Here is a 12,376-nt window from a genome sequence, read left to right as displayed (position 1 = left end):
GCGTCTGTGGTAGAGAAACTGGAGGCCACCCCTTTATGTGCCTCCTGCTCAAGGGTTGGAAAGAGAGCTGCTGTGTGTGTGTGTGTGTGTGCATGCATGCATGCATGTGTGTGTGTGTGTGTGAGTGTCTGCAGGCCCCTCCTCCATACCCCCCTCAATGCACACACCCCAGCACACACACAATGAAGGGGCTCTGTATGCCTTTCTTGTCCTCTTTTCCATTAACCACCCTCTAAGAGCCGAAGAAAGGGCTCTCCTAAATAAGTCAATTAAGGGTTCTCAATCTGGGGCTAAAAACATTCTAAAACACCTCAACATCTGTAAGGCGGTATGTTTTTCTGGGGACAAGATTTCATCTGATTCTCAAAGAAGTCAGTGACTCAAAAGATTGGGGGCTTTCTCACACCACCCTTGCCCACCTGGAACTGTGGCCAGAAGTCTTCTCCCCCAGCATCTCACACCTCACAGATCTCTATGCCTCCACTCATAACCCTCTCCACCCCCCACCCCTCCCGAAGGCCCTTTCTCTGCACCCGACACCAGTTTTCTCCAGAATTGTTCAAACTTTTCCCTCCAGCTGAACTCCCTAAGCACTGCTTTATTCTGCCTCCGGGATGTCTTCTTCTGCCCCAGTAGCCAAACCAGGCTCTCACCTTCAAACCCACGCTGAAGCACTGGCCCCCTCCTCAGCCTCCTGTCACCACCCTCCCCACTGGCATTCTGCCAAATTAACCTTGATACCAGACAGCTCCTCCTTGCAGTTCCCATGGCCTCATGACAGTAAGAGCTCACAGTCATCAGGCACTTGTAATGAGCCAGGCACCATGCTAATCCTCACAACCATCCTATGAGGTAGGTGTATCACTAGTCTTCCCATCCTTCAGATGAGAAAACTGAGGCCGAGAGAGGCTAACTGACTTGGACAAAGTGACACAGCCAGGAACAGAGCTGGGGTGTGAATTGGGCAGAGCCTGCTTTCTGAGACACCAAGCGACACTGCTCCCCAAGTGCTAAAGACTGACATGGAGCCCTCCCTGAAGTGGCCCCAGCTTTCCCTTCCCCATTTCCTGCTGCTGTCCTCCCGGAATGCTCCGCTCTAACCAGACTGGCCTAATAACTGTTTCTCTAACTAATCATGCCTGTTTTTGCTCACTCACCCCATGCCCTCAGTCCACAGTAACATTATGAAGAGTCTTTCTCTGGGAAAGTCAAAGAAATGAACTGATGATCAGGGAACAATTAGATTTGAATGGGAAATCAGAGGCTGTTCCAATGAAAAGGCTGGATGTGAAATTTCATATATATTATGCTCTGATATGGTCCTGAAAAATATAGAGAGACAAGACTGGAAGGAAATAATCACCAAATGATTGTCTCTGGGAGCAGGAATTTGGTAATTGCTTTCTTGCTTTTTTACATTTTATATTCTCCCCAAATTTTCTAAATTAATATATATTATCTTTATTATTACCTTTATTATTAGGAGGAAGGAAGGAGGCAAGCCATTTCAAGGGATAACTTAGCTTTGTAATTGGGCATTTAGAGGACTATGTCCTATAATCTCAGAGGAGAGGCTGACAGTGGTGTCCTGGGTGAGCACCTCTTTGTGTCCAGCCCAATGCCATCAGCTGTGGTTCAAAGAGGAATCCACTGGCTGGAGCGCTTGGGTGGCTCAGTTGGTTAAGTGTCCGTCTCTTGGTTTCAGCTCAGGTCATGATCTCACGGTTCATGAGATCCAGCCCCACATTGGGCTCTGTGCTGACAGCATTAAAACAAAGCAGAGAAGAATCCACTGGGGCATTGTTCCCTCTGTCACATCCTAACCAAAGCTTCAGTCTCTGATGGAAACTTCCAGCCCACTGCTTTTTTTTTTTTAATGTTTACTTATATTTGACAGAGAGAAAGCACATGTGTACACAAGCAGAGGAGGGGCAGAGAGAGGAGGACAGAAGATCCAAAGGGGGCTCTGCGCTGTCAGCAACAAGCCCAGTGTGGGGCTTGAACTCACAAACCACGAGTCCATGACTTCAGTTGAAGTCGGACACTCAACCGACTAAGCCGCCCAGGCGCCTCTGGCCCACTGCCTCTTGACGGGATCCAACTGCTGAAGTCATTCCTTTCTCAACCCAAAAGAGTCCTCTCTGAACTCTGTCTCCATCTATTCTCAGCAACAATGCAAATCATGACATTTTGGGGGCAGCCCCATTATCCTTGAAGCAGGGAGGGACGAAGAGCAAGAGCTCGAGAGTCAGGCCTATGTGACATAAATCCCAGCTTGGCCACTTATTAGTCATGGCCTCTCAGGCAAGTCCCTTATTTTAACCTCCATTTCCTTGTCTGTAAATAATGGTGATTACAGTGTCACATCACAGGGCTGCCGTGAGGATCCATTAAGATCACTTAGGAGGAGCACTCAGCAGAGTGCTGGGCCCCCAGTGAGCACTCACATAGAGGTTAGCAATCACTGCTGTTCTACTCTCACCACCAAAGCAAACTTCCTCACTACTTCAGCTGTTTGGCATGTGGCCTAATACTAAGATCCTTAAGGGACCATGCGATACAGTGTTGTCTCCACTCCCCCATGGCCACCTAGTCGCATCTTTCAGAGTTGACACACATATACCTGCAAGGTCGTATCCAAGCCCCATCTGCCACTACAGTTCTGAATCCCCCGGCGCTCATCTAGGTGTCACCTTTGGGATGTCTAGTTCAGCATGTGGGGGCCATCTCTGTGCAGCCCTCTAGGCCCTGTGCTTTACGTACCTATCATCTTCTGGAGCAATGGCGAGTTGCCTTTTCCAAAGAGCACGCAGAGATCCAGGATCTTTGGGATGTCAAACAGGAAGTTATTGTAGAGGATTTCTCCAAATGCAGAGGGGGAAATGAAGTGATCCTAAGGAACAGTACAGAGAGGGAGGGTGAGAGACTGTCTGAAAGCATACCTTTGTGAAGTAACAGCAAACTCACAAGAAACAACAGGGGACTGGCTCATAAATGAAAGCCTGTACACTCTGTGGACATATCTGGGCCTTATATATTGGCCTGGAGGTATAGCTATTCCTCATTTTAATGTAAAAAGAAGCAAAAATACACTATAAAAAAGTTGGTTGGCATTCATTCTAAAATATTTATGGGTTGCAGCACCTGGTTGGCTCAGTAGAGCATGTGACTCTTGATCTTGGGGTCATCAGTTTAAGCCCCACATTGGGCGTAGAGCTTACTTTAAACTAAAAATAAAATATTTACAGGTAAATTACCATGATGTTTGGAATTGCTTTAATATACTCAAGGAAAAGAAAATACTCCAATAAAAAAAAAAAAAAGAAAATTAAGGGGAAGAAAGAAAATAAGATTGGCAAAATATTGATAATTATTAAAGCTGGTGATGGGTATGTAGGGTTCATTATGCTTTTGTATATATTTGAAAATTTCTATACTACAAAGTTAAAAAAAAAAAGCAAGATCCTACACACACACACACACACACACACACACACACACACACACATACATCTAAAGGAAAAAAAATTCCCTGAAGGAATATGCACCTTAATGGTGGTTATTTTCAGGGAAAGGGATTTTCCTTTCTGTAATGTTTGAGTTGTTTAGAGACAGCATGATTTTTCAAATTGGAGGAATAAAAGTAAATGTTTTTAAAAAGCACATACAAGTGGGGGGCCTGGGTGGCTCAGTTGGTTAGGCGTCTGACTTTGGCTCAAGTCATGATCTCACGGTTTGTGAGTTCAAGTCCCACATTGGGCTCTGTGCTGACAGCCCAGAGCCTGGAGCTTGCTTCAGATTCTGTGTCTCCCTCTCTCTCTGTCCCTCCCCTGCTCATACTCTGTCTCTCAACAATAAATGAATGTTAAAAAAAAAAAAAAAAAGCACATACAAGTTCCTTTAACAAATCAGGATCAATGTTTTCAATTCTCTGAAGCATAAAAAAAGGCAGTTACATGTCAACTGGCAAAGGGGCCTCGGCTTCCATTGATGAAAATACTTGATGTAATACAGACCCAGTGAATTTGCGGATAAGATGGGTGGCACAGATTTCTTCCCCAATGGTAGGAATAAAGGCGGAGGGGAGACAAAGAGGAAACGTGATACTTCCAGAGCCTTCCTTCCCAGGGGTGGGAGAGTCTGGCACAGAGGTGTCGGGTGGCAGGTAGCACCCCATCACGGGATCAGGGGCTTACTTTGGATTCCTTATGAGTGGACATGCGGAGGAAGGTGAGGAAAACACTTTGATGGAGCCGTTTCTGCATGTCAACAACCTCAGGGGCCGGGGCCACCCACTCGTCGAACTTTCGGGGGACATAGCGCAGATAGGAGTCCAGGCACTTCTGCAGGGTTTCATCGAAGATAACCTATGCCAGACAACAGATCAGAGCAAGGATTTGTCACTGAGGCCTAAGGGCTTGTGGGTGGACTGTGCAGGGGCTCATGGCCTACCAGCCCTGGCCTAAGGCAAACACTCCAACCCCAAGGGACTAAGGAGGTATGAATGAGCCGAGGGCTAAACACAAGTTTCTAAAAATGACACGTTGGAAGGCGTTGTGTAAACATCATTAAGATCGTGATACAAGACAGAACAATCCAAACCACAATTTGCTGTTAAGGATCCAGTGTAAGAAGTAGAGAGAAAAGCATCTCCTAGGGGGAGAAAAACAACAACAGCAACCAACCAACGGCATGTCATGTGCTTTGTCTTAGTGTTAATTTTGATAGAATGTTACCTGGCACCAGAATTTATCGTGAGGCAAGGCCAGGAGCCAGTCGAGGTCATTGGCTACGAAGGTGGCGCGTTCCAGGTACTCCTCCACTAGGGCGGGAATGTTGTCTTTAGGGGGCGGTTTGTATAACACAAAATACCGGTCTGCCTTCTGCTCGGGGTGCTACGGATCCAAAAACCACGTGTTAACGTGGCAGAGGTTAGTCAGCGAGGGCCCATTTGCCAACCCACAGCAATGACAACACTTGGCTGTTCCAACCGGTGACCCTCCAAGGAGTTTTTAAGCATAAAGAACCAAGTGTCTCTAACAAAGGGGGCTTGGTTGCATCCAGGGAACACTAGGCAGGCATTCAAAACCATGTGTTTTGGAGGATATTTAATGACACGGGGAAAGGTCAAAGGAAGAGAAAGCAGGATATGAACCTATTTAATATAACCAGTTTGGGGATTTTTAAAGAAATATATATATTTACACAGGTTAAAAAAAGTGGCGGTGGAGTGGGGGAGTAACAACCCAAAGCTAATAGTGATTACCTTTGGTGGGGGGTAATTAGGACTTGAATATATTTTCCAATTTAAAAAACATACACGTGTATTACTTTTTAAGTTATTTTGTAATTACATGAGGGAGACACATATTTTCTTTCAAAAGTTACAACCCTGCCGAGAAGGAGAGTCTCCTGGGACGATATTCCCCGTGTCGCCGTGTCCTCCCAGGGGTGACCACTCACCATCCAGTAAGTGTCCCTGCAGACCTTTTCTAGGCTTTTAGGGGAAAATATACTCATAGAAGGTATTTCAGATCTGTTTTCATCTTTCTTACATAAACAGAATCATACTGTATGTATCATGCTGTATCCTTCTTAGAATCAGAGACAAAAAAAAAAAAAAAAACAACTTCGGGAATTTTTTTTCTTTTAAAGATGCTAATCCAGGAACACGGCAGGTCTCAGCTTAGAATTCATAAGTTCTTTCTTCCAACCCTTACCTTGCCATGAACAAACCTTACTTTGTTCACCTTAAAGAGATGAGCTCAGTTTTCTCCCCTGACTACATAAGGGCTGCTTTCTCCAGGGGAAGTGGTAATAGGAGGAAGGCCGGGCAACATCTCAGTGGTTATCAACCACAATCCACCCATTTCCAGGTCTGTCAGTCCAGGGGGACAGGAAAATCATGACTGATTGGTCAGTTTTCTCAAGAACCCCCTATGTCTCCCTACTGCCTGATGCAAGTCTTCAAACTGTGGTGTCTTTGAATCACACAAGGATTCCTTGGGGGCCAGCTATGAGAGGAGCCTTCAGAATCCCTCCCACTGAAATCAGAATTTAAGGGACGCCTGAGTGACTCAGTTGGTTAAGCGTCCAACTTCGGCTCAGGTCATGATCTCATAGTTCATGGGTCTGTGAGTTCGAGCCCTGCTTTGGGCTCTCTGCTGTCAGCACAGAGCCTGCTTTGGATCTTCTGTCCTCCTCTCTCTCTGCCCTCTCCTGCTTGTTCTCTATCTCTCTCTCAAGATAAATAAAAACTTAAAAAAAAAAAAAAGAAATCAGGATTTATACAGTGGGCTTCCAGGTGCAAATTTTTTGAAAAAGGAAATCCTGCTGACTGAAACAAGTTCAAAACAACTCTCTAGGATCTAAATTCATCTCCTTGATTTCCAAGCTCTTCCCCTCCTCTATCTGTTGTCATTTCCCCTCTTAGGTCACTTTTTAGGCAGGGCTACTCATCACCCCCTACTCCTCTGACAGATGTGTGCGTGCACACACACCCTGAAATTCTACCTTCCTTGCGATCCTACAAACATTTACTGGCACACTGTTGTGTGTCATGTGCATGTTCATGTACATGAAGAAAACATCCACGTGCTCACAGAGCCTATGCTCCAGAGGGGCAGATGCACATCTAAGCCATCAAGGGAGCACAAAACAGAGGAAGTGACAACTCAAACCTGGCAAAGATACCGTGGGAGTGCAAAAGGTATCTAGAGATACCTACAGGACAGAGGACAACTGTACCTAGAGGACAAGGGACAACTTCCCAGAGCAGGCAGCATCTAAGCTGGGCCTCTGAAATTGAGACAGATTTTTAGATGAGAAAAACGGTATTTTATGGAGGGATAAAAATGGGCCATGAAATAAAAGGGAACTAGAATGCACTGGGTGGGGGGAAATAGATTTGGAGGAAGAGAACACTGGAATGGTGCTAATAAAAGCCACTACCTGGGGCACCTGGGTGACATCTGACTTCGACTCAGGTCATGATCTCAGGGTTTGTGAGTCTGAGCCCCACATTGGGCTCTATGTTGACAATGTGGAGCCTGCCTGGTATTCTCTCTCCCTCTCTCTGCCCTTCCCCAACTTGCACACATGCATAATCCTTCTCTCTCTCAAAATAAATTAATTAAAAAAAAACATAAAAAAAAAAAAAGCCACCACTTAACAAGGACCTGCCCAATGCCGGGCTACTGAGTAGGTATGTCCCACAGCCTATTTCTTTTTTATCTACAACTACTTAAAAGGGAAATAGTATTCTCCCCATTTTACAGAGGAGGAAACAAAGAATCAGTAAGGTTCAGGAATTCTGCTAAGGTCACAGGGCTAAGGAGGCAACTGAGACAGGATCTGAAGCAAAGCTTATGCTGCTGATGGACTGAATGACCTACAGTACCCATGTGCCATCCTGGTCTCCCTCTTTATCCTTCTGAGCCCAGCTCTGACCTCATCTCCCCAACTCCCACCCCTATCTAGGTTAGGGATTCACCTGGGATCCCCTAACACCTGCCCTCTATGCTTCCCCAACCACAGCACCTGCTGAACTGTATCAAAAGTACTTCCAGATCAGTGGTTACTACAGATGGGGAGAGAAGAAAGAATGGATCACAGAAGGGCACAAAGAAACTTTTGCGAGTGGTAGAAATGTTCATTATCTTGATTACAATGATAGCTTTGTGGGTATATACTAGTGTCAACACCAACCAAATTGTATACTTTAAATTATGTGCAGCTTAGGGGTGCCCCGGTGGCTCAGTCAGTTAAGTTTCCGACTTCGGCTCAGGTCCTGCTCTCACAGCTTATGGGTTTGAGCTCCGTGTCAGGCTCTGTGCTAACAGCTCAGAGCCTGGAACCTGCTTCGGATTCTGTGTTTCCCTCTTTCTCTGCCCCTCCTCCACTTATGCTCTCTCTCTCAAAAATAAATAAACATTAAATATGTGCAGTTTAGTGTCCTTCAATGACACCCTAATAAGGTTACATAAAAAGGGAGGGCCTGCCTTCTCTGTCTCCCCCACTAACCTGTAGGTCTCCAGAAGCCATCTGGGCTTTGCTCACCACAGCATTCCCAGTCCCTAGAATAGTGTCTGGCATTGAGCCAACTCTCCGTATATATTTACTGGCTGGCTGAGGAATGAAGGTGTGTAATGAAGGACCAGATCCCACCAAGTTCTTTGAAGGACCTTGAATGCCAAATTCAAGAGTGGGGACTTTATTCTGTAGGTAACAGGAGCCACGGGAGATTTCAGGGCAGAGAGCAGCAGGCTCCAGCTGTATCTTCCACCCTTCAAGCCTGGCTCAGGTCCCACTTGCTCTGTGAAGCTTTCTGGACATTCCCTGCCCATCAAACTTCTGTTCTGCTTATCTTGATAAGAAACTATTTTATACATCTCTCCAAATGTTCCCCTACGTGAGTCCTGTCTTCCTCAAGGGGCTCATTCACTCATTTGGGCCCAAGACTTTATTTCTTTCGGATTTTCAAGAGCACCAAGTGTGTGCTGTGTGCGCAGTTAGCTACTCAATAAACATAAGCTCCACCCATCACCCTGCAAAGGCAGCGTGGTGGCTACCCCTTGGCTAGAGATCTCCTTGTCCTAAGTTGGGACTAAAGAGACAAATATACAGGGACGCCTGGCTGGCTCAGTCAGTTAAGCGTCCAACTCTTGGTTTCGACTCAGGTGATGATCTCACAGTTTGTGGGATCGAGCCTCGGGGTGGGCTCCGCGCTGATGACACACAGCCTGCTTAGGATTCTCTCTCTCCCTCTCTTTCTGCCTCTCCCCCACTTGTGCTCTCGCTCTCTCTCAAAATAAATAAATACACTTAAAAAAAAAAGAGAGACAAATACACAGTGGGTAAATATCCTTCAGCATGGTCAATAAGACCACTCCTTGATCAGGCAGCTGTCTCCCCTCAGCTCATCCTTCTTCCCACCCTACTTCCCATTCGAAGCTTCTGCCACTTGTCACTGTTGTCATCATCACCATTATTGAGTGCTTACTATGTTCTGGTTACATGGCCAAGTATGTGTGAGATTTAACACAAAGCTTGTGCGCCTTAACTCAATGATACTGCTTACATCCGAGTCACTGGTGGTTGGTGTAGGAGTCAGGCTCTCTCAAGACTCTGGGACAGTAAGTATACTTGGGTCCTCCTGCCGGGTTCATCCTTCTCCCACTGCTCTGCCCAGCTAGTGCTTATTCCCCCTTCAATACCTGGTTCAGGATCCTCTTCTTTCAGGAAGCCTTCCCTAGCTGTGCATGCCCCCCCAGCACCACTCCCAAGACCTCCCTGCCCTACAGTCCTTCAGTCTGGATCAGTGGCTTGGGCTCTGCACCCACATAACCACCTGGACTTCTATCACAACCCTGATCACACTATAGAGAAACTACTGGACTCCTTTGCTCTTAGTCCACACACCCCTCAAGGCCAGGAACCATGTCTATTTTCTCTGTAGCTCCAGCATCTGGCACAAAGCCTGTCTGGAGTTCTTGACTCATTTACTGAATATTTCCTGAGAGAAATGCACTTGGCACTGGGAAACCAGAATGAAGGGAAGGGACCAGGTCCCTGTTCTCATGGAGCCCACAGCCTAGCAACCCAGGTATTAAGTACATGGGGAAGGACTGAGATGGAAAATCAGAGTCAACTACTTAAGAAGTCAGTCTCCACCAGCCCAACAGAACTCTGTGTGTGTGTGTGTGTGTGTGTGTGTGTGTGTGTGTGTGTGTATGTTTAATGTTTCGTTAAATTTATTATTGAGAGAGAGAGAGAGAGAGCGTGCACGCGCGCACAAGCGGGGAAGTGCAGAGAGGAAGACTGAGAATCTCAAGCAGCTCCGCGTTGTCAGCACAGAGCCCAATATGGGGCTCAAACTCACAAACCGTGAGATCATGACCTGAGCCGAAATCAAGAGTCGGACACTTAACCAACTGAGCCACCCGAGTGCCCCAGAACTTTCTGTGTTAATGGAACTGTTCTATACCTGTGCTAACAAATACAGTAGGCATTTACCACATGGGCTATTTTAATTTAAATTAACTAAAATTAAATAAAAAATGCAGTTCTTCAAATTATCCACATTTCAAGTGTGCAATCCCTATATGTGGCGAATGACTATTGCACTGTGGCTACCATACTAGGCAGAACGGTTCCAGATTTTCTGATAAACACCCTCCTCACATAAAAAGGTTATGAAAACAAACCCACAGGCTTTATAGCAGAAAGTTTAAGGGTATGAGAGTCAGTCTAGCTGGGCTCCCATCCTGGCTCCCCTAACTTCCTAGTTCTGTGACCCTGAACTTTCAGTTTCCTCATCTGTAAAATGGGGACAATCAAAATACCTACTCACAGGGCCATGGTACAGCTTAAACGAGATAATCCAAGTGAAGTGTTTAGAAAGATTTGGCCCAGAGAAAGTGCTCTACAAATGTTAAGTCATATTACTAAAGAGTAGTTAGGAAATAATAAGAAGCCATCCAGAAAGCAGGAAATAAAATACCAAGCTCTTGTTTCCCACGACTTTACTCAAACCCCCCTAGGAAATACTTCCTCAATACTTGAGCTTGTTTAAGGAAGCTCACATTCTTGGGAAAACAGTAAGTGGGTACAGGGACTCTAGTCCCCACGTCTGTCTCCTTCAGCAGCCTGGCACCTCTCCGCAGCCCATATCTCACTCTGCAGCTCACAGCCTCCTTATTTTTCAGTCTCCCAAGCCCTGCAGGGTTGGTATGTGGCAGGTGGCGCTTAGCCCATTGCAATAAAAGACAGCCTGACCTCTGAAACTGGTGTTCCCCCTGAAGTGTGGATAATAGGTGAGACAGCTCTGAAAAAGGCCTACCTGAAACCTGAACACTTCCCGCAGGGTCAAATCCCCAAACCAGACTTTGGGCTAGATCTTTTTTCTAGGCCAGCTCAGGTTGAGTCAGAACTGCCATCAGACTCTGATTCAAAATGAAATGCTTTGGAGGAAAGGTGTGGGGTGGCAACATGGAAAATACTACTCAAATTCAAGCTGCTGCTCAGAAAGGAAACTTCTGCACCGGGTCTGGACGGATCTAGTAGTGTCCCAGCTACTGAATTACTATTGACTATGGCCCTCGGGTCATTCTTGGAACAGATAAAGGAGGAATTTGCTTTTTGCTTCTGAAATTGCAAGAATGATAATATCAGGCTGAACAGCCTCAAGGTACCGGCTCACCAGCGCTGGTGAAGTCCTCAGTTTTCCTGTCTTCAGGTCCGTGTGGGTGATCTGGAGTTGGTCCAAGGGCAGAGATGGCATTGTGCTGTGTGACCCTCCTGTAAGGAATATGGACGGGAAGAAGAGAGCAGACACATAGGCTCCTGGTGGAAGGAGCCTGTTCTGGAACTGATCTCAGAGCCAGGAGAGAGGCTTCACCCTCTGGCCTCAGGAGGCTCCTGACTTAGTCCCTGAAGACCCAGTTCCTGTACCTACTAATTCAGACAGAGGTGACTTTTCTGCCTAATGCTGGAGTTCTCAACTGAGGAGGAAAACACTCCCCAAGTGACTTCTGATATATTCTCACTGACTTTGTGTTGTATCGGCTAAAAGTACATTATTTTGGGGGGCACCCGGGTGGCTCAGTTGGATAAGCATCCGACTTCGGCTCAGGTCATAGATCTCACAGTTCGTGGGTCCAAGCCCCACATAGGGCTCTGTGCTGACAGCTCAGAGCCTGGAACCTGCTTCAGATTCTGTGTCTCCCTCTCTCTCTGCCCCACCCCTGCTCATGCTCTGTCTCTTCTCAAAAATGAATAAACGTGAAAAAAAAAGTACATAGATTATTTTCATTATAGCTCCAACTCTGTGGTCCCTCTGAGCTCTGTGAAGACAGTGCCTGGGCTCTCCTTCTCTTGCTATCTTTTCTGTGACAGGCCTGATACAGAGTTGGTCTCATCAAATGTTTGACTCGTCAAATGAGTGACTGAATATGAGGACACTTTTCTTAAGAATTCTAACCAGATTGGCAGTCTTTTGAGGGAATGGAGTCATGAGCCTTTCCTCACTCACTTATAGAGAGTTTTAATATTTTACAACCTCCTTAGGCTTCAAGGAAAAAGGACATGGATGAACAGAAGGACCAGAGAGGACAACAGAATTCACAGAAACCTGCCAGTGTGAGCTCTTTTCTGCAGAGGCCCAAACCCACCTCAGAGTCAGTGAGTGGCAGACATCATGTCTCTTGTCTTCCCATCCAATGTTCTGTCCATAATTCTACTTGGCCAGACCCACAGAAGGGACATGCATATTGGCTGAATCATGGAATGGAAGTGAATCGGGCCCCTAATTCACTAATGGAAGACATGCCATAAAAGGCCAGCACAGTCTCAATGACAACATAAAGCCATATTGAGC

At 46.2% G+C, this 12,376-nt stretch overlaps 1 protein-coding gene across 3 annotated transcripts in view; it reads right to left on the bottom strand.

Annotated features, from left to right (window-relative positions):
* Nucleotides 1–12,376, bottom strand: part of ASCC2 (activating signal cointegrator 1 complex subunit 2) — a 42,668-nt gene that overhangs the window by 26,644 nt on the left and 3,648 nt on the right. For 2 of the 3 annotated variants that reach the window (XR_008291924.1, XM_027050871.2), the window contains exons 2-5: nucleotides 11,201–11,298; nucleotides 4,737–4,895; nucleotides 4,197–4,367; nucleotides 2,764–2,893 (exon numbers count right to left, since the gene is read on the bottom strand). Coding sequence is in view for 2 of the 3 variants with exons in the window: in XM_027050871.2 (XP_026906672.2) it covers nucleotides 2,764–2,893; nucleotides 4,197–4,367; nucleotides 4,737–4,895; nucleotides 11,201–11,281 (541 nt within the window). In the remaining variant the exon portion in view is untranslated. The remainder of the gene's footprint in view (nucleotides 1–2,763; nucleotides 2,894–4,196; nucleotides 4,368–4,736; nucleotides 4,896–11,200; nucleotides 11,299–12,376) is intronic. The other variant, XM_027050872.2, reaches the window with a different exon arrangement.

This window comes from Acinonyx jubatus, chromosome D3 (assembly GCF_027475565.1).
Source record: "Acinonyx jubatus isolate Ajub_Pintada_27869175 chromosome D3, VMU_Ajub_asm_v1.0, whole genome shotgun sequence".
NCBI lineage: Eukaryota > Metazoa > Chordata > Mammalia > Carnivora > Felidae > Acinonyx > Acinonyx jubatus.
Note: the sequence above shows the minus strand (reverse complement) of the source record. Positions and strands in the feature narration are given on the sequence as shown.